At 44.0% G+C, this 23,214-nt stretch overlaps 1 protein-coding gene across 2 annotated transcripts in view; it reads right to left on the bottom strand.

Annotated features, from left to right (window-relative positions):
- Positions 1-23,214, bottom strand: part of cacna1ia (calcium voltage-gated channel subunit alpha1 Ia) — a 129,353-nt gene that overhangs the window by 91,451 nt on the left and 14,688 nt on the right. For both annotated transcript variants that reach the window (XM_072692921.1, XM_072692923.1), the window contains exons 3-6: positions 16,901-16,998; positions 12,490-12,649; positions 5,492-5,834; positions 3,422-3,514 (exon numbers count right to left, since the gene is read on the bottom strand). In XM_072692921.1, the coding sequence (XP_072549022.1) occupies positions 3,422-3,514; positions 5,492-5,834; positions 12,490-12,649; positions 16,901-16,998 (694 nt within the window). The remainder of the gene's footprint in view (positions 1-3,421; positions 3,515-5,491; positions 5,835-12,489; positions 12,650-16,900; positions 16,999-23,214) is intronic.

Raw genomic sequence — 23,214 nt, 5'->3', positions numbered from 1 at the left:
ACAAAAGTATTGGGACACCTGCTCATTCATTATTTCTTTCAAAATCATGTGTATTTCCAAAGAGTTGATCCTGCTTTTGTTGAAGTAACTTTCTTTACTGTCCAGGGCGAAGGCCTTCTACTAGATTTTGGAGCATTGTTGTGAGGATTTGATTGCATTCAGGGACATACTACAACAGAGTCAGCAACCCAGACACCAGCCTGACCTCACTCACACACACCCCACACACACACATTAGCACACTGCCACCTATCCAAACCGCCAACATAATACAATGCTTTGCTCCCTTTTCACCAGATCCAGACATTTCCTCCCGGCAAAGGAGGGCTACTACAGAAGCTTTAGGCATACGGTCAGCTAACACAAACTCTATACTATACAGCGTTCTTCCTCCTTCTATATACATCCTTCCTCATCTTCATAATGCCTCTCTGTAGTTGTCCATTTACTTGACACATTACACAATCAGCTTTTACTCTTCTATTGAATCTCCTCACTCTGTGCCAATAGCTAGATCGACCCAAGAAGGTGTGTGTAATGTTGAATGCGTGACTTGACTAGCGTTTTACCCCATCCACAGTGTTCCTGTGCCAAAAGGGAAGTGCATAACTCAGTCAGTCTGGGATAGGCTTTAAGTGTCCAGATTGTAGATGAAAATCTGTTGTTTTGTTTTTTTAACACATTTCCGAATCATCATCTACCATATGGTAAAATGTACAATGATCTACTTTGATGGGTTCCAATCCAGGCCATCAACATTCATGGAATATTCAGAATGGTTCTAAATGATTTATAAGCCACGTTTCAATTTGCAAGGTTTCTAATGGAAGACTCAGGTTCATGTTAACTGCCTATCCGGTCAGCAGCCCTGGTGCGATATGTCCCGATTAAAACAGGCGCAATGTAATGCTTTATAATACACATTTCAACCTGCTGCATTTCTGTCTAAACTGGATTTATAAAGATTTATGGAAAATTCATTTCGAGTTTAAATCATTTATCAGCTCATAGTAATGAGATACTTCACGATACGCATTTAAATGAACTGCCCTTTCTGCACTATGCATTTAGGCTTCCCTGCTTCAGACGAAGGGGCCAAAAAGGGTCCTTTCGGGCTCAGAAGAAAAGCATTTTTGTACTAATAAGCTCAAATGATTGGTCACCTTACGTGTTTAAGGAGGTAGTAACTTCAGGCTCTTGCAGGTGGCGTTGCACGAGGGCTATTATTCAGGCTATAAATACCTGCGGGGTGTGCGACAGAACTCATACTTTGAGAAGAGCGCAGTACAGTGCAGTGAATGTCTTGCTGGATGTGTGAAAAATAGGTTGCAAAGCAGATGTTGGTGAATGGTAAAAGGAAGTGATTGCATTTGGCCATAGTGTAAAGGAAGTAGATGAACTTGCAGGTATATCGAAGTGGTCGTACGGTCATACGGGTCTACCAGCAGTGGCAGAAATCCCAGTCTACAGGACATTCTCAAAGGAATTATGGCCAAAAGGCAAAACTGATGGACACAATACCTCCTGTCTGTACCTGCACTGTACCACCTCTTCTCAATCTATAAATCCCGATGTACTCTCCACAGGTATTTGTAGCCCCATCATCCTTGAGCAATGCCATCTACAGGAGCCTGAAGTTATGCAAGTGAAGAGATGCAATCATGCTTTGGGTTTGTTTTGCAGCCAGTGGCAGCACAGGGAGCCAGGGAGCTAGGGAGCATTGCACCGGTAGGGGAAAGAATGGGTCCAATTAAATACCAGCAAATTCTGGAAGCAAACATCACACCATCTGTAAAAAAACTAAAGATCTAAAGAACATGAGCTTCCACAGCAGAATAATGATCTTAAACACACCTCAAAATTCCTAATGGACTATCTCAAGCTTTGTCATTGCCCTCACAGTGCCTTGATTTAAACATCAGCAAAAATCTGAAACTCTGTGGATAGACCTCAAAAGAGCTGCACAGCAAGACGGCCGACTCTTCCCACAGAATAAGTACAATCTGTATCTGAAGGGTCAGACTATCTAGCCCTGAATGTCTCTATAAATGTTCCACTGATTGCTCAGCAAAACGCCTTTCCATAGAGCTTTCCATAACGTTGAAATAACATCAATAACCAGGGGCAGTGCTGGGTACCATGGCAAATATCCTCTGTGCGTTAGTTTTTGACATCCAGGCTCTTCGCATTTGATGAATGGACACTTTATTACGGCCAGTTTTGCTTGGCATAGTGAAGTGATCTCACTGCGAGCGTGAAACACTCAGCATTTTGTAGCGTTCATCTCTCACTGGGATGGACAGCGGCCAAGAAGTGCGGCTTATTGCTCTTTTTTTTTCTTTTCTTCACCAAAGATCCAATTTTCTTTGTGACGTTACACGAGGCCCTGGCGTGTTTTACAAAGGTCTGGAGAAAACACAAGGGAGGAAAGTGACCTTTGCACGTCGTCCTCTGTACACACAAATGAGCCTCACCTCTAACATGAGTAAAGTTCACACAGCTCTGAGTACCAACCTAATGTCCTTTGGTCTGGAAATAAAAGAAATGCTCACCAAACACATCCTGGACCAAAGTAGGGTGTAAGGCTTGGCCCTACTTCACTGGATAAGGCTCCTCACTGGTCTATAAAGTCTATAAAGACAGTCAGGAATGTCTTTTGGAGTCATTTCTAAACATCTGCAGATTCTAAGATCCTCAGTTCCAACAGAAGTTGTTGCAAATGTAAACAAAGTCCTGTGTAAATGGTCAGGAAAAATGCAAGAAGAGCCAAGGCTGCACAGGAAGCTGCTGGAACACTAATATCACTGTCTACAGTCAAGCAAATGTCACACTTGACCCCAAATACACTGTACAAACTGTTAAGCATGGTGGCGGTAGCAACATACTCTGGGACTCTGGACTCTGAAGAAGGACTACCACCTCAAATTATCAGCTAGATGGTTTACACTTGGACACAGTTGGGCTTTCCAACAGGACAATGACCCCTAACACACTTGGTCTTCCCAGTCCTGACTTCAACTCCATCCTGAACTCTACCAACTCTGCCAAAAACAGCAGTCAAATATGGCCACCAAAAGCTTCTGGACAGGGTGAAATTCCAATAGCTACCACAGCAAACAGCAACAGCTTAGCAAAAACAAAGGGTTTCACCCTAGTAACCACATAGCAACACCCTTGCCACTACCTAAACATCCTTCAATTTGACCTCTGTTTGTGTTTCTGCGTAGAAGAGGAGATATTTTAGGATGATTTGAATTTGATGAAAAGTCTATAGTCACTTCTGCTCAAAGCGATTGGAAACGGGAATCTCAAAAACAGGGGTGATATTAATACAGTAGTTTAATTAAACACTGTAGGTTATTTCAGCTTTTGGGACTCGGCTCTCTGGAGAAAGAGATAAGTGAAAGAGAGGAAGACCTACGATGATGAGGAAGATGAAGTAGATGAAGTTGTAGAAAGAGTGCGCGTCCATCACGTAGTACATAATCTCCACCCAGCCCTCTAGAGTGATCACCTGCACACAGCACATCATACAGCATTCAGGTCACTGCAAACCCAGTAGAAAAGCATGAGATGTGTAATGGCAAATCATTTTAGACCCTCTAAAGAGTTACAATCTAAATCAAAGGGAAAACTCCTATCCAATACAGTTTTATTGTTAAAAAATCTGACCCATCCATCTATTCATTAAACCATTCATCCATCCATCCATCCATCTACCTACCTACCAACCTGTCCACCCACATGTCTATCTGTCCATCTGTCTTTCTATCTGTCAATCTATCTGACCAACCCATCCATCCATCCATCCATCCACCTATTTACCTACCTACCTACCTACTTGTCCAAAACATATCTTTCTATCTGTCTGTCTTTCTATCTGTCTATCTACCTACCTACCTACTTGCCTGTCCAAGCACATGTCTATCTGTCTGTCTGTCTGTCTGTCTGCCTGTCTATCCTTCTATCCATCCATCAGTTAATTCATCCATCCATCTACCTATCTGTCTGTCCACCCACGTGTCTATCTGTCTGTTAGTCTATCTGTCCGTCTGTCTTTCTGTCTATCTATCTGATCCATCCATCCATCTACCTACCTACCTACCTACCAACCTGTCTACCCACATATCTTTCTATCTGTCTAGCTGTCTGTCTGTCTTTCTATCTGTCTATCTATCTGACCCACCCATCCATCCATCCATCTACCTACTTACCTACCTACCAACCTGTCTACCCACATATCTTTCTATCTGTCTATCTGTCTGTCTTTCTATCTGTCTATCTTTCTGACCCACCCATCCATCCATCCATCCACCCATCTACTTATCTATCTACCTACTTGTCCACCCACATATATTTCTATCTGTCTATCTATCTATCTATCCATCAATGAATCCATCCATCCATCTACCCTCCTATCTGTCCACCCACATGTCTATCTGACCCCCCATCCATCAATCCATTCATCCATCTACTTACCTACCTACCTACCTACCTACTTGTCCACCCACATATCTTTCTATCTGTCTATCTTACCCATCCATCAGTTATTCCATCCGTCTATCTACCTACCTCCTTACCTTTCTGTCCACCCACATGTCTATCTATCTATCTATCTATCTATCTATCTATCTATCTATCTATCTATCTGTCTATCTATCTATCTATCTATCTATCTGTCTATCTATCTATCTATCTATCTATCTGTCTATCTATCTATCTATCTATCTATCTATCTACCTGTTTACCCACATGTATGTCTGTCTATCTGTCCATCTGTCTTTCTATCTGACCCACCCATCCCTCCATCCATCTACTTACCTACCTACATACTTGTCCTCCCACATATCTTTCTATCTGTCTGTCTGTTTGTCTGTCTTTCTATCTGTCTATCTATCTGACCCATCCATTCATTAATTAATCCATCCATCCATCTATTAATCCATCCATCCATCTATTAATCCATCCATCCATCTAGTTATTAATCCATTTATCCATGTATCCATTTATCCATACATGTCCATCAATCCATCCATCCATTCATTCATCCATCCATCTACTTACCTACCTACTCACCTACTTGTCCTCCCACATATCTTTCTGTCTGTCTATCTGTCCGTCTGTCTTTCTATCTGTCTATCTATTAATCCATCCATCCATCTATTAATCCATCATTCCATCTATTAATCCTTCCATCCACGCATCCATCTATACAGTTATTAATCCATTAATCCATCCATCCATCCATCCATCCATCTACTCACCTACCTACCTAGCTGTCCACCCACATATCCATCTGTCTGTCTGTCTTTCTTCCTGTCTGTCTATCCATCTATCTATCCACTCATCCATCAGTTAATCCTTCCATCTACCTACCTACCTATCTATCTGTCCACCCAAATATCTATCCACCTATCTAATCAATCTTGCTTTTCCTCAGACAATTCTTTGCTCTTCTATCTTTTCTCCATGCTCAGTGTGGTACACAGACCTGAAAGATGACTATCCAGGCATATCCGATATTGTCGAAGTTGATGGCGCCTTTGTGCGGGTTGCTGTTGCCTGTGAAGCAGCGGGTGTAGTACTGGTTCCAGTTGACGCAGAGGCCCATAGCAGAGGCGCTGCCATTTGCCAGCGGCTCGGCGCTCAGGCCCAGGGCATGCCAGTGCAGGACGTCCTCCTTATCCAAACAGCACTCCCTGCCCCCCTCACGCCGCGTCGGGACATCTGAACATGACATGATGCCGTTGTCCTGCGCCAGGGAGCAGATGAAAGGCCGCTCGTCGTCCTCCTCCGGCTGGTAGTATGGAGCAGGCAGTGGAATACCAGAGGGGCTGAGAAGAGAAGATATGAAGGACAAGAAAACATTACTGACACTGAAACACTACTGACCGGACACCCCCCCCCCACCCCCAGTACATACACTATATGGACAAAAGTATTGGGACACCTGCTCATTCAAGGGAATTCAAAAGATTTTTGTTGGAGTAACTGTCTCTACCGTCCAGGGAAGGAGGCTTTCTACTAGATGCATTTGGAGCATTGCTGTGAGGATTTGATTGCATTCATTATATAGTACTACTATACCACTACTGCGAAGGACCTCCTTTTGCTCTAAAAACAACCTCAATGCTCCATTGGCGTGGATTCCACAAGGTCCTAGAAACATTCCTTTGAGATTCTGGGGACTGATTCACGCAATTCCTGCAGGATCTTCAGGGGAACCTTTAAGCTGTGAATCTCCTGATCTACCACATCCACAGTAGGGCACTCACTGAGGTCAGGGTGTTGGATGATCACCACCGCAACCTCATATCACCAACTCCCCAACTTATCCCAAAATTACTGGATGGAGCACCATAACTTGGGTAAAATGGGACCGGCCCGTTTTCCAGCTCTGTTTTGGTTTAGCTGGATTATCTTTTGAATAAAGATATGACAGTGTTTGAGGACAAAAGTATTGGGACACCTGCAGATTTATTGTTTCTTCCAAAATCAAGGGTATTAAAAAAAGAGCCTTCCATTGTAGAGTTCTATTCCATTGCAGGGATTCTTTAAGGTCTTGACACAGGGCAAAACTAAAAAAGCCTTGGACACCAAACATGTCTTGGATGATGCCACAACAGAATTCTTACCAAGACGGACTTTAATCTTTTGCTTTGTAACAGTGGACTTCTAGGAAATGCATGGAGAATAATTACTTCCAAATGGATTTTAAAAACCAGACAAAACTAAGGAAATAACAGCACGCAAAACAATGCATAAGGAAATTGACTATTAAGACCTGGATGATAGAAAAGGTAATGAAGTAAAAACTCATTGTCCTTTGTGCTGCTGTTGTCCATTTGCTGTTACTGCATGCCATTCTGTCTCCAGAATGTGGGGAAGAGTGTGTGTGTTTCCCATTTCTCTGAGAGTGACCCAATGAGGGCAGCTTAGCCCTCAATCTCAGTGTTTTACACACCAAAAATAGTCCTTTTCCATCAGCCACTCTATCTCTTACACACACACACACACACTGGTCTGACTGTGTACCACTGCCTGACTATACTAGTATTGGGTAAGGCCTCCTTTTGCTCTAAAAACAGCCTCAGTTCTTCCACAAGGTCTTGGAAACCACATCCCAAAGGTGTTCTACTGGATTCAGATCCGGTGACAACGACTACTCATTGTCAAGTTCATGAAACCAGCTGGAGGAGACTTGCTTTGTGACATGGTGCATTATCATGCTGGAAGTAGAGTCGTTAGAGGAGGGGCGAATTGTGGCCATGAGGCCTTTTATGTGATGATTGACTGGTATTATCAAGCTCAAAATGTGCCAAGAAAACATCATCCACACCTTTCCACCACCTCCACCAGCCTGGACTGGTGAGACAAGGCAGGTTGGGTCCATGGATTCATGCTGTTGACCCTACCATCAGTGCACCTCGGCAGAATCGAGCTTCATCAGACTATAGGCTACGCTTTTCTGGTCCTCAACCAGTTGTCCAGTGTTGATGAGCCTGTGTTCTTGGCAGACAGAAGAGGAACCAGACATGGTCTTCTGCTGTTGTAGCCCAGCGATGCTTTTCTGCGTGGATATCTAGTCTGGACTTGCTCTGTTGACCTTTTTCATCAACTGCCGCACATTTTTCTTCATCGCACCTTCTGAGTAAACTCTAGAGTAAACTGCTGTGCTGAAAATCCCAAGAGATCAGCAGTTGTAGAAATGCTTAGATCACCACTTGGTGACCACTTGATGGTCACTGTGAACATTAGCTGAGGCTGTTGGCCTGTATCTGCATGATTGTATGCATTGCTGCCACATGGTTGTCTGATTAGATTTTTTATTTTGCATTAATGGATAGGTAAAACTCCCCAGGCCGTCCTAAGGCCAAGGCTACGTTCACACAGCAGGTAAAAGTGGCCCGAAGTGGCCCAAATATTTTTTTTGTATTATCTCTGTGGCAGTGTGAATTGCAAAAACACACTGAATTGGACATTTTCAGTTCTGATTTGGTCCGATAAATGAAATCTGATAAATTTGAGGCAGGAATTCACGCGACTTTTGCGTCAATCCAGTTCGACGTTCCTTTGGGAGTGACAGCAAGGTAACAGACCTCATACAAAGTGGTGGGATGTCTCTGATCGAACTCATTTAGAAAGCATTCATCATAACTGATCCACATGGCTGAACGTGGCCACAGGAGGGCGCTGCTGCAGCGTCACAGAAAAAAAATAAAAAGCTTACAAGCAAAGAACGCAAAACAATAGATTGTCCATGGCCGAATAACATGTTGACTGTTCAGACGAATGTGGGATTCAGGTCAACACTGCATTTGGGGGGGAAATCGGATTTGGGCTCTCGAACATAGACATAGCAATTGTAACTAAGGCTGTCATAATGTCAGCTAATGCCTGGCCCACACTACAGAACAATTGCGCCTATCTGGAGGCCAATTTACACCACCTACCCTTCGCAAAAGGGCTCCCAATATCAGGGTGAACGTAACCCTTGTCCTGCGATATGGGGTGTCTTCAAGGCTACCTGGTAGGGTCTGAGCTAAGATTTATCTAAGGTTTATCTCATCTTAGAGCTGGCATCCAGCTGCCTGTTTGGACACTGAGCTGCGAGTGTGGTCTTTCATACATATAGATTAATCTAAAACCTACTCAGCTTTGGGCATGTCAATCATTCATGGATTAGCTGTAACATACACCCGTAAAAACAACAGGGCTACAAAGAATGTCTTGAGCAATGCAGGAGAAGAACCACTTTTGAATCCCTAAAGAATCATTTTTGTGAAATGTGCTATTAGGAGAGTAAACAAGCCGCTCTCTGCATCTCTCTCTGTATGCTGAATTTGTCCCCAGTCCCAGCCCTAATGCCCAAACCGATCGATAGCTGATCAGACCACAGCAGAGGGACTGTTCATTTAGATAGACCCAGATAAACCTCAGCTACTGACTGGCTGAGGAGAAACACAGTCGATAGAAACTAGAGGAGGATGGTTACAGCAGATTTATTCACAGTAGCCCCCCACAAAACCCCTGCATACATTCACCATGCCTCCAATCTCATCTATGATTGATGTGAAGCTACTTATTGTAGCAGTGCAAGGTGTAAAGCCAGTGTGAATTGTACCGGTGCAGTGTACACAGCTAATAACTGTACCAGTGCAGTGTGTAGCCTAAAGCTAATAAATGTAGCAGTGCAGTGTATAAAGCTAATAAACAAAGCACTGAGATATAAAGCTAATATTTGTACCAGCACAGTGTATAAAGCTAATAACTGTATCAGTGCAGTGTATAAAGCTAATAACTGTATCAGTGCAGTGTATAATGCTAAAACTGTACCATCGCAGTGTATAAAGCTAATAAGTAATTAGTTCAGGTTGTAAAGCTAATAACTGTGCCAGTGCAGTGTATAAAGCGAATAACTCTAGCAGTGCAGTGTATAAAGCGAATAACTGTAGAAGTGAAGTTTACAAAGCTAATACCTGTACCAGTGCAGTGTATAAAGCTAACAACTGTACCAGTGCAGTGTGTAAAGGTAATAACTGTAGAAGTGAAGTTTACAAGGCTAATAACTGTAACAATGCAGTGTATAAAGGTAATAACTGTAACAGTGCTGTGTATAAAGCTAATAACAGTAAAGGTGAAGTTTACAAGGCTAATAACTGTAACAGTGCAGTGTATAAAGCTAATAACAGTAAAGGTGAAGTTTACAAGGCTAATTACTGTACCAGTGCAGTGTATAAAGGTAATAACTGTAGAAGTGAAGTTTACAAGGCTAATAACTGTAACAATGCAGTGTATAAAGGTAATAACTGTAACAGTGCTGTGTATAAAGGTAATAACTATAAAAGGGAAGTTTACAAGGCTAATAACTGTAACAGTGCAGTGTATAAAGGTAATAACTGTAACAGTGCAGTGTATAAAGCTAATAACAGTAAAGGTGAAGTTTACAAGGCTAATAACTGTAACAGTGCATTGTATAAAGCTAACAACTGTAGAAGTGAAGTTTACAAGGCTAATAACTGTAACAGTGAAGTGTATAAAGGTAATAACTATAAAAGGGAAGTTTACAAGGCTAATAACTGTAACAGTGAAGTGTATAAAGGTAATAACTATAAAAGGGAAGTTTACAAGGCTAATAACTGTAACAGTGCTGTGTATAAAGCTAATAACTGTAACAGTGCTGTGTATAAAGCTAATAACTGTAACAGTGCTGTGTGTACAACTAAAAACTGCACCAGTGCAGTGTATAAACCTAATACCTATTTAATGGCAGTGTGTAAAGCTAACAACTGCATCCATGCTGGATACAAGGCTAATAATTGTCTCCGTGCAGCGTGTAAAGCTTGTTGTAGTCATGCAGGGCATAACCCTTTGTGGCAAAACCCAGTGTGACACCTGGCAAACACCCGCCGAGAGGCAGAATGCTACTATGCTCTTAATAATACACCACACGCTGAAAGATAATTGACCTGTCAGGATGACTGACAGGGGCTGTGTGTGTGTGTAAGAGAGAGAGAGAGACAAAAGAAAGCTTGTGATAAGGATGTGCTGGAGAATGAGTTATTTCAGAAAACAGAAAGAGAGAATATGACAAAAAAGCTCTCGTGGGAGAGCTTGGAGGACAGGTTTATGAATATGTGTACATTAGGATTGATCTCAACTCTGTCACACACACACACACACACACACACACAAACACTCATTCACACTCATGCACCGAAAAGGGCTTTCCAATCCAATCTCTCCGCAGACAGAGGCGGCCAGGCGTCTGTTGGCACGGTAACCTCAGGCTCATGAATACAGACACCAAACAGTTTTAATCAACTGCAGCCATCGACTAGCGGAAAAGCATTTGCATCTGAAACGGTAGCGGGAGAGCGAACCGGAGACGGAGACGGGGATGGAAGCAGAGGACAAATAGAGAGAGCAGCGGAGAAATGAGTTTAATGTACAGGAAATGCTCGAGCTCATTTTACACTAATGATATGGGCAGCTGCAAAGTATGGGGTTTGTTGGATTAGGGTCAATTGAGGGGGTGTTCAGACACTGCCTTTTAAAGCAAGGCCTGCTTTACACACTGCTTTACATCATTCAGATACACTGAGGATTGAGACGATCGATAAATGCTATATATATACGATAATAAATAGCAGACATAGATTAGACTTCTGCAGCAACACACAAATACAGGGGAAATGCCTGTTGATAAAAGTGCTGTGTACATTAAATTAGCTTGATTTGCTCAACTCAACTCAGTCTTACCCTTAACTGACTCACAACTCGACTCAGACCTGCCTTTAGACAACACCAAACTTGGACTTGGACAACAAACTGTTGACTTGGACAATTTAGCTCGGGCTCATCCTTAACTGATTTGTAACTCGACTCAGACTTACCCTTAGATTACTCCCAACTTAACTCAAATTTGACCTCAACTGACTTGCAACTCAACTCGGAACTGCCCCTAACTGACTTACAACTCTAATCAGACTTGTCCTTAACTGACTTACAACTCAGCTCAGACCTGCCCTTAGATAAATCCCTACTTGACTCAAATTTATCCTTAACATACTTGTAACTCGACTCAGACGTGCCCTTAACTGTCTCACAACTTGACTCGGACCTGCCTTTAGACAACACCAAACTTGGACTTGGACAACAAACTGTTGACCTGGACATGTACCTTAACTCGGGCTCATCCTTAACTGATTTGTAACTCGACTCAGACTTACCCTTAGATTACTCCCAACTTAACTCAAATTTGCCCTCAACTGACTTGTAACTCAACTCGGAACTGCCCCTAACTGACTTACAACTCGAATCAGACTTTTCCTTAACTGACTCACAACTCAGCTCAGACCTGCCCTCAGATAAATCTTTAAAAAAAAAGATCTTTAACATACTTGTAACTTGACTCAGACTTGTCCTTAACTGACTCACAACTCAACTCAGACTTGTCCTTAACTGACTCACAACTAAACTCAGATTTGTCCTTTACTGACTCACAACTAGACTCAGACATGCCCTTAGATAACTCCTAACCTGACTCAGACTTGCCCTTAACTGACTCACAATGCAACTCAAACTTGCCTTTAGACTCTCATCTTCCATCTTGCCCTTAACTGACTCACAACTCAGCTCAGACCTGCCCCTAGATAACTTAAAACTTGACTTTAAATGACTTGTAACAACTCAGACTTGCCCTTAGACAATTCCCAACCTGCCCTGGACTTAACTTAACCTTAACTCGGGCTCATCCTTAACTGACTTGTAACTCGACTCAGACTTGTCCTTAACTGACTTGTAACTCGACTCAGACTTAACTGCCCTGTCACTCACAACCACTTCGAATGGGCTTACTGAGAAACTGAAGTTGAACTCCCCCTTAGCTGACATGTGACTCGACTCAGACTCTCCCATAACTGAGTCCCGACTCAACGCTGACTTGTCCTTAACTGACTCGTAACTCTAATCAGACTCTATACTCACAGGGTGAAGTTTTCTTCGAGATAGCAGCGGTTACGCAGTAGCCCTGCCCACAGCTGCACGCCAATGATGCCAAAGATGAAGAAGACGAAGAAGCAGAGCAGGAGAACGTTCCCCAGCATGGGCAGAGTGTCCAAGAGCAGGTTCACCAGGATCCGCATACCTACACACACACACACACAGAGAGAGAGAGAGAGAGAGAGAGAGAGAGAGAGAGCTTCAGGCATCTTTACTGTATCAGTTAGTGGTCAGTGGAACACTGGAATGGGTTATGCATGCTGGTTCAGCATCTCCCAAATGGCATAATTCAACGGGTTTACTGAGAAACTCAAGTTAAACTTCCTCTTAACTGACTTCCGACTCGACTCACGTTTACTTGACTCCCAACTTGAGCCAGACCTGTTCTTAACTGACTCTCAACTCAGACTCACCTTTGCCTGACTCCCAACTCGAATCAGACTTGTTCTTAACTGACTCTCACATCAGACTCTCTTTTACATGAATCCCAACTCGACTCAGACTTGTTCTTAACTGACTCCCGACTCGACTCACCTTTACCTGACTCCCAACTTGAGCCAGACCTGTTCTTAACTTACTCTCAACTCAACTCAGACTCACCTTTACCTGACTCCCAACTCGCCTCAGACTTGTTCTTAACTGACTCTCAACTCAAACTCCCCTTTACCTGACTCCCAACTCGACTCAGACTTGTTCTTAACTGACTCTCACATCAGACTCTCTTTTACATGAATCCCAACTCAACTCAGACTTGTTCTCAACTGACTCTCAACTCAAACTCATCTTTACCTGACTCCCAACTTGAGCCAGACCTGTTCTTAACTGACTCGTAACTCAACTCAGATTCACTTTTACATGAATCCCAACTCGACTCAGACTTGTTCTTAACGAATTCTCACATCCGACTCGACTCACATCCGACTTACCTTTACATGAATCCCAACTCGACTCAGACTTGTTCTTAACTGACTCTCACATCCGACTCACCTTTACATGAATCCCAACTCGACTCAGACTTGTTCTTAACTGACTCTCACATCCGACTCACCTTTACATGAATCCCAACTCAACTCAGACTTGTTCTTAACTGACTCTCAACTCAAACTCACCTTTACCTGACTCCCAACTCGACCCAGACCTGTTTTTAACTGACTTGCAACTCAAATTGGTTGAGTCACAAAATGTACAACAAGTCCAAGTTCAGTCTACTGGAGTTATTTGTCAGTTAAGGGTGAGCTGAATTGCAAGTCAGTTAAGGAAAGTCTGAATACCCTTAATTGACTTCCAACACAGACTTGTCCGAGTCACCCTTAACTAACACACATCTGGACTCAGAACTGCCCATAACTGATTTATGACTGGAATCTGACTTGCCCAGACCTGGTTGGCTCAGACTCAATCATGACTGACTCATAACTCAACACAAAACTCAAAAATCAGACCTAAACCGACCCATAACTGGACTCAGACTTGAACTCACTATTAACTGACTAGTAACTCCACTTGAACTTGCCCTTAACTGACTAGTGACTCAACTGACTAGTGACTTAACTTGAACTTGCCCTTAACTGACTAGTGACTCGACATGGATTCTCCCGTAACTGACTAGCAGGCACAACCCAGACTCCTCCCTAACTAATTAGTGACTTGACTTGCCCATACTCAACTGACTAATGACTTAAACTTGCCCTTAAACGTATAGGGACTTGACTTGGACTCACCCGTAACTAATTAGTGACTCAACATGAACTCACTTATATCTAACTAGTGACTCGACTTGGACATGACCTTAACTGACTAGGAGGCACAACTCTGACTCACCCTTAACTAATTAGTGACTCAACATAAACTCACTTATACCTAACTAGTGACTTGCCTCAGACTTGCACTTAACTAACTACTGACTCAACCTGAATTCACCCTTAACTGACTAGCGGCACAACTCAGTGACTCGACACGGACTCGCCCATGACTGATTAGTGACTCGGCACAAACTCGCCCATGACTGATTAGTGACTCGGCACGGACTCGCCCATGACTGATTAGTGACTCGGCACGGACTCGCCCATGACTGATTAGTGACTCGACACAAACTCGCCCATGACTGAGTAGTGACTCGGCACGGACTCGCCCATGACTGATTAGTGACTCGACACGGACTCGCCCATGACTGATTAGTGACTCGACACGGACTCAACACGGACTCGCCCATGACTGATTAGTGACTCGACACGGACTCAACACGGACTCGCCCATGACTGATTAGTGACTCGACACAGACTCGTCCTTAATTAATTCGCAACTCTCTGAAGCTTGTGAGATGAGACCAGCCCCAGACGGAGTGTCTAGAGAGTGTCTCTCTCTCTCTCTCTCTCTCTCACTCTCTGTACTTGTTTGTTAAGCTCCACGATCACTCTGAATGAATGGTGTGTGTCTGTGCTGATTGGAGAAGTGCTGTGTCTGATTACCAGTGTGTGTGTATGTGTGTGTGTGTTTGTGTGTGTGCATGGGGAGACTCGATGGGGAACCAACAAAACACTGATGTAATGTATCATCACAGAGCCAGCAGCAGTGTGTGTGTGTGTGTGTGTGCCTGTCTGCTTCAACATCTGCATGCCAAGAGAAGAACACACTCAGTGTTCGGTGCACGCAGCACAGGCCGGAAGAAGTGTGGGAATGCACACGAGAGAGAGAGCGCGAGAGTGAGCGAGAGTGGGAAGAAAGAAAAGGAGAGAAAACTAGCTAACCGCTAATGCTATTAGCATCTCTGTTTTATCAGCTGCAGTGCTAAACAACTGCTAAACACGTGTGCATGGGTAAAGACCCTCGGTAAAGGAGGCAGCTGTGTTTGTGCGCAGGTGAGAGAGGATGTGAATGTGTGAATGATGGCCGGCGCTCTGAGAAAACAGTTTCTGCTGCCTAATTATGAGACGGATTAATCTAGCCGCAGTTCAAGCTGTGACTCACAGGTAACGGCTTTCAAACCTGCTTAAATCCAGTCCCACTCAGCGAGCAGCTGCACGAGACTGACGGGGTGCTGCCAGCAGGCCTAGGAGAGAAGCCTAACACACATTTTGTTTTCCTAACTGATGCTTTTTCATTTCCCCTCAATTTTCCTCCCCAATTTTAAACAGCCAATAACCCAGCCCAGACTACTCTCCCCCTACCTACACCCCCGACACTGGGAGGATGAGGACTGACACATGACCGCCTCTTTTCGACCTGCCGCCGAAGCAACGTCACCGGGCAAACAGCACCTCGAAGGAGAGCGTTGGGTACCCGGCTCTGATGCAGCAGCAAGTAAAGGCCTGTGCCGGCCAGCATCACACTGAAGTGGTCCAGGGGGAGAGAGAGGGAGCCATCTACTCACACCCACCTGGGTCTTGCTGCCTGCCATCAGCAGCCAGAGCCGGAGAGAGCACAATTGGCCTTGCTCTTTCCGGCTCTGGCTGCTGATGGCAGGCAGCAAGACCCGGGATTTGAACCAGCGATCCTCGGGCCATGTGGACCTAAGGGTATTTTAGGTGGCTGCTCTGCAAAAGGTCAGCTGGGCTAAAGTAAGCTGGCTAAGAATTGACTCTTCGGTGTTTCCAGGGCTTAAAGATATGAATTACAGCATCCTTATCAACTTAACTTATGAGAATTAATAACTCGTGTATGGCCATTTACACATGTGCCGAAGGACCCACAGGAAAGTTGCATCTAAAATACACAATATGGACAAAAGTATTGGGACACCCACTCATTCTATGTTTCTACCGAAATCAAGAGTATTAAAAAGGAGTTTATTCTGCTGTTGTTGGAGCAGCTGTCTCTACTGTCCAGGGAAGAAGGCTTTCCACTAGATCTTGGAGCATTGATGTGAGGATTTGATTGTATTCAGAGATAAGAACTTTAGTTTGAGGTTGGGATGTCAGACCATCATCACTCCACCTTATCCCCAACTCCCCAACTTATCCCAAAAGAGCACCATCCATCATTCCAGAGAAGACAGTTCTTCTACTGCTCCACAGTTCAATAATGGGGGCTTTATATTTATACATTTATAGCCCTTGCCTGGCATTAGGCATGGTTGCCAATAGGCTGATGTTTATCTGCTCCTTTGAGTCCTATTTCATTGCCAGTATTTGTCTACAGGGAAGTTTGCATTTGCACATCTATGTCAGCAATGGGTGCAACTTAAAGCAGCTGAATGCATTCAATAGAATAGGGGTGTCCACAAACATTTGGACATATAGCGCCAGTGTCGGGACTGTGTGTAGAGCTGATGGAGTTACTGGAGAGGTATGCACAAATGCATGCATACTGTATATGACAGCTTGCATGTGAACTCTCACACACACACACACACACACACACACATACATACAAAAACACAATGGGAATTGGGACTCACTGGGCACTCTGTTGATGGCTTTGAGCGGCCTGAGCACTCGCACTGTTCTGATGGCGGAGAGGTTGATGTTCTGGAGATCAAGGGAGTATTCTACCATCCTGAGAGAGAGAGAGAGAGAGAGAGAGAGAGAGAGAGAGAGAGACATAAAAACACAATTCTGCTGCAAGTTTCATTTTAACATTAATATTCATGTACAATCAAACAGAAGAGTGTCTGTGTGTCAAAAGTATGGGCACCCCTGGTCACGTATCTGTTACTGTGAATAGCTAAGCGAGTAAAAGATAACCTGATATACAAAAGTCATGAAGTTAAAGACGCAGAGCCGCGCCAGAGACCGAGGGAGCACAACTGCTCGTGCTCTCTCCAGGGGGTAGATGGCGCTCTCTCCCATCATTACTCTTGGAGTGATGTTGTCTGGAACAGGCTTCTGTTAGCTGGTTGACCTCTCGCCTTCCTTCGGGCATGCACATTGGTGGAGTCTTTCTTGGAGGGTATATTTGTGCAGGTGTCATTGCACCACCGCTCCAAAGGCGGCTTACCAAACATATTTTGCATAATGCTTCATTTCTTTTCAAAGGAATGTATAATCTGTAGCTTTACGCCTTTTGGAGATCCACTCATCTCCTATTCACTGAACTATTCACAGCAACAGGAATGTGTGTATCTATGTACATGTGTGTGTGAGTAGAGTAGTGCGAGGTGTAGTGTGTATTGGTCTATGCATGTCTTCTCCACATTTCTAAACAGGAGCTGATTTGTAATTCATTGAGAATCGGCCTTGGACAGAAGCCGCACTCCTCCAGCGCCTGCTTACTGCGCTCATCCATTTTCTCCGCAGGTGAAGTGCAGATACACCCCAGAGTGGCTCCTCCACATTAATCTCTCACACACATACACACACACACATACAAACAAAATACAGCACACCTGGAGAGCACACCACAGCTCGGAGCCAATCCCAAAACGCACCGCACCGCTTTCCATCATGGCTAGCAGGACCGGAACCAGCTATGGGTGGAACAGGCAATTGCCTAACCATCCACATATGAATGTCCTTGTTGGGTCAGCCCATGGCAACTCACCTAGGGATTGTCCGGCAAAAGCGGCTAAATTGAATCTTAAACATGGGCTCCTAATGGCTCAGCGGTCTAATGCTAAACTGAATGCCAAACTCGGGACCCCCATGTTTTTCCATCAGTAGCCAGAGAGCCACAACTGGCTGTGCTCTCTCTAGGTGGGTAGTAGATGGCGCTCTCTCCCCTCATCACTCTTAAGCGATGTTGGCCGGCACAGGCATCTGTTTGCTGGAGCGACGGAGCTGGGAACCTGGCACTTTCCTGCGAGCATTGGCAGCATTGGCAGCAGTTTGAAATAGGAGACATTTTGTTAAGTCCCTACCCTCCTGGTGTCGAGAGCATTGCTAGTGCTAGGGGGAGTTACAAACTGTATGTAATGTACACAGTTAACACAAATATTCCCAGTAAATCATTACGCAAGTAGGTTCCAGCTATCTGTAACAGTCCACCCAGACCGAGTTCTTATAGTACGAACGTCGCTGTAGTTTTGTAACTATTCTGTAACTTCTGCAACAGCTGAAACATAACATTTAATGCATTTTAAGGATGCGCTGTATGTTGTGGAATGACTAAACTGCAGACGGATTTGATGAATCAGTAGAATTAAAGCTGACTGGTGGATCATGCTCAAAGCTAAACATTTGAATCCCACAGGTAGGACTGTACTTTTGGAAAAACTTAAAAATAAAAAAAAAAATAGAGAAATGTCTTCAAACTTTGTTTTAATATAGCAGGTATTGAATTTGGAGATAAGCACCGGGTTAAAAAACCTCATCATGTCTATCAATTAGGACCTGATACTAATTTCACACTTCAATCAGGAGGTTGTGAGCTTAAATCTGCAAAAAAAAGTATCTAGTTCATGCTGTTTTTTTTCAATACTGAGAAAAACCGTGTTTTTTTATAATGGCTGATGTTATTAGCCAAGCCAGTGTTTCTTAAACTGTGGTCTTGGAGGCACCCTTGCCTGCAGATTGGTTGCTTTCCCTTGTCCCAATTAACTAGGTCTTTTAGAGTTGCATTGGGAGTGTTAAAGCAGGGAAACCATTCAAATGTGCAGGCCAGGAAGCCTCCACTACCAGGGTTAAGAAACACTGGCTTGATCGATAACATGAGCCAATTTTAATGACCCCCAGTTTTTCTCAATATTGGAAAAAAATCACCATCAACAAGCTACTTTTTTGCAGATTCAAGCTCACAACCTCCTGATTGAAGTGTAAATTTATATCAGTCCTAACTGATACATGATGACTCTTTTTAAACCTGGTGCTTATCTTCATAGTCCCACCTATGGGATTTGAACGTTTAGCTTTGAACATTATGTAAAGACCAACTTTAATTCTACTGATCCATCAAAAACATCCACTGTCTAGTCATTCCACAACATACAGCGCATCCCTCAAATGCAGATATTTTCTGTTTCAGCTGTAGCAGAATTTACAGAATACTTACAGAACTGCTGTGGCGCTCGTTCCAAAATAACCCAATCTGGGTGGGATTTGCGGATTCAAGCTCACAACCTCCTGATTTAAATGTGGAACCTTAGACAGTAACCAATACCAAGCAGCCCTCATGTTTAACTATATGCCAGCAGTAAAACCTGAATATGACAACAACCACAAAAGGCCATAACTGCCAAAGTAGCATGGAAAATGTCTCCAAAGCTCCCATTTAGGATCAGAATAGCATGTTATAATGCTAAACAACTGCATTCCATTCACGCTGTAATGCAATTCTGCAGATCCTCACGGATCCAAAAAAACCCCAACAATAAGCAGCTATTTTTAGTTTCATTTTGTAGTTTTGTTCTTGCTAGCAGCCTTACATACTCTAGTTAATAGCAATTAAATGATCCTCATGTAAATATCGACTTCCTGTTACAACAGTGCTGTTGCTTAGCAACAGGGACAATAGCCTGAATCAGCCTTTGAAGAATGCGGCTCGATAAAACAGTTGCATCCTGAAAATCACTCCGAACGTAGGCTGCATTTCTAAGCTGTATAGAAAGGGTCCTTCACTTTGGAATGGACTTCCATGACATAGCGGTCAAGACTGCCACCTACCTCGGCTGAGGCCTAGGCTTTGGAACGCAACTACCTACGGTCGTTATTGTCCTGCTGTTCTCCAGTGCAGAGAGGACGTAGACCGAGTTCTACCACGTTGACCCAGAAATCTTCCAAGGCGTCTTCCAAAAACGTTTCTGGAAGCCTTAGACATGGATACACGTGTCAAGAAACTACTGTAAGGTCATGGTTTCCAGAACTTCTATGACAGATCTTCTGTCGGTTCAAACCAGATGGGAGGGCCTTTGTTGCCCTGACGCATCAATGAACCATGAGTGCTCAACACCCTTATACTGAAGTATTTTTGTAATGTTACCTGTGGGCAGATCCATACAACTGCAATTAAATCTTCAGTGGAGTAGAAGCACATTAGAAGATGTTGACGGCCTTTATTAAACTCTCCATCTCGCTTTCCTCCATGTCCTTCATGAATATTTGAGAAGCTCTGGACCTCCACAGCTTTCCTCACAGGGCTACTCTAAAGTTTGATGCTGGTTCGCCCTCCCTCCTTCTCCTCAACCATCTCCAAAACACACTACTGCTCCGTTCCATCCATTATTGTCAAACCTCTCTTCTTCTCCTTTGCCTCTTCCTTGTTTCTCCACCCTGTGCTTGTCCTTGGTTTCCTCTTTTCCCCTCATCTTTCCTCTATCACTGCTCTCCTCTTTCCCCCACCACTTTCTCATCTTCTTCCCTCACTCCTTTTCCTCCTATTGCGTTTTTCCTTCATTTCTTCTTTCTGCAGTTTCATCATCATCATTGATTTCTTCATCCCCTTCTCTTATTATTTCCGTCCTCTTGCGACAGATTGCCCCCCGCTCTGCTTGGCACTCCAAGCCGGCTCTGGACCGTCCTCCTCCTCCTTTCTCTCACCCCTATGCTGCATCCTCTTTCCTCGTTCAGAGGCCGGATTAAGAAAAGTAACGGCAGTAACAAGCAACGGTAAAATAGCTCTGTTACGTTATCAGACATAATAATCAGACATAATCAGACATTTGTCGTGGCAGGGTTGGAGTAGAGGGTTACCAATCTGATTCCGGCAAACGAAGGTTCGCTGTTACATCCTCTCCAAGCCATTTGCCGCGGTGGCGTTCCCAAGGGTTCGGTGGGCAACAGTGAAGTGGAACAGCGACTTCAGCCCTCAATTAAATGGCCGACTGCCCGCTCCACCAGCCTGCTCTGAACAGTTAGGTTTACAGTCATGTACAGCTGATCAAGGGCTGTCAAGGGCTGCTCTACTGGGAGCTTTAATGTCCCTCCATGGTATACACCACTTACAATGAACAAGATGTCCACTAAAAAAAAGGTTTCTATAAAGAACTATGGCATTGTGGTTCATTTCAGAACCCTTGCAAAAAATGCTCCATAAGCAGTTTTACAACCCTGTTTACCACCCCGTTATTTTGCCTGGTTTTCCTTTTATAGTGAGTTCATGAAAGAAAAAACGCTTTTATTGGCTGGTTTATGATACTGTGACCAAAGCCACATAGCATAGCATAGCATAGCTTAGCATAGTGTTTAGAACTATTAACAAAAGTAATTGTATTGGCCATTATTATTGTGCAATGGGTTCCAGTTCCTACAGAGTCTTGCTGTCCTCCCATTGTGTCCTCTCAGCGCAGTGTGTGGTTAGCCAGTTGAAGAGTTTTCGGGGGAGCGGATGATGGAGAGAACAGATTATAAAAGCCAGTCAGCTAACGTTAGCCATTAGCTTAGCATAGATCTATTCATAGATTTATTCCCTCCTTTCTCGGACAGTGGCACAGTGCTCTGTTCCGGGAAGCTCCCCACTAGGAGGGGAGCTCATATTCTTATAGAGTTAATCGTGCTCCTCGGGGCCCACAGTGTAAACATCTATGAAATGGGTGGTCCTAAAAGTGGGTCAGGTTTACCTCATCATACCCCTGACCGATCACAAGGCTAACATGGCTCTGTCTTCTCTTAGAGTCTGAGCAACCTGAAGAGCTAAGGCTGAAGCTAAAGCTGAACCTGGCGAGCTCTCTCTGTATTTTATTTTCATTTTTACATATATTTTTATATATTTATGTATATTTTATTTATTTAAGTACTGCTGTCTGGGTAAAACTGGGTCCTTGGGTACCACAATTTCGTTCCACCCCATGTACCACATGTGATGCGAATGACAATAAAGTCTCCTTGAATCCTTGAATCCTTGAATCCTTAAAGCTTGGGCCGCGACTCAGGGAACAGCTTGCCTGCGTACCTCGTCGTCCTTCACGTCCGGTGCCCATCGGCTCTTCGCTTCACCATGGAATATTAGTGCCTGACAATGAAAGCTTTCAGTTCAAGTGTGTCCAGACTTTTGACTGGCACTATACTCTCTATACTCTCTCTCTCTCACACACACACACACACACACACTAGCCAGGTGGACTAGACTGGGCTTGGGTGTGCCAAAAATATCCATAGTGAGTTTTTTTCAGTGGTGCAGAAATGTCATCCTGCCAATTGAAATGGCAAATAAAATGAGACAACCCCTAAGAACTGGCTCAGCCTCTCTCACCTGCCTGTACACATTCACAGAGAAACATTTTACACACACACACACACACACACAAGCACACACACACTTTACGAGGAAAACGGCTCCACAGAGACTCATGCACTTATGAGATCTACTTCATGGAGAAAGTGAAGATAGTAGTAACACTTACAACCCTGATGCTGCACTAGCGGGCCTGCTAACACATACACACCCTGCCCTCAGAAGACATCGATTTTGGGTAGCTCTCCACTAGGAGGGTGGGCGACCACTGCTTTACACATGTTGAGGTTCTTTAGACTTTAAAGCCCCTAGGAACCTAAATCAGAGTTTTCATTCTAATGAAGTTCAACCTGGGGGCCCCCAGCGTACACATACAGAGTATGCAAAGTCTGCAAAATAAGTGTCTGCTGTATTTCACCAGTATTGCCCTCCTCTCCATGTGGAATGGGTGGTCCCAAAAGTGGGTCAGGTTTACGTCAGCATACCCCTGACCAAAGCTGAACCTGTCGAGCTAAAGCTTGGGCCGCGACTCAGGGAACAGATGCCCCTTCAAGTCCGGTGCCCATCGGCTCTTCGCTTTACCAAGGAATTTCGTGGATTGAGTGCCGGGACGGATGGTAGCTGTAAAGATCCACTATCCGACCTACATGCACAGGACATAGCCGGCAC

Source organism: Salminus brasiliensis, chromosome 12 (assembly GCF_030463535.1).
Source record: "Salminus brasiliensis chromosome 12, fSalBra1.hap2, whole genome shotgun sequence".
Lineage (NCBI taxonomy): Eukaryota > Metazoa > Chordata > Actinopteri > Characiformes > Bryconidae > Salminus > Salminus brasiliensis.
The sequence above is the reverse complement of the archived record's forward strand: the minus strand, read 5'-3'. Positions and strand labels throughout refer to the sequence as shown.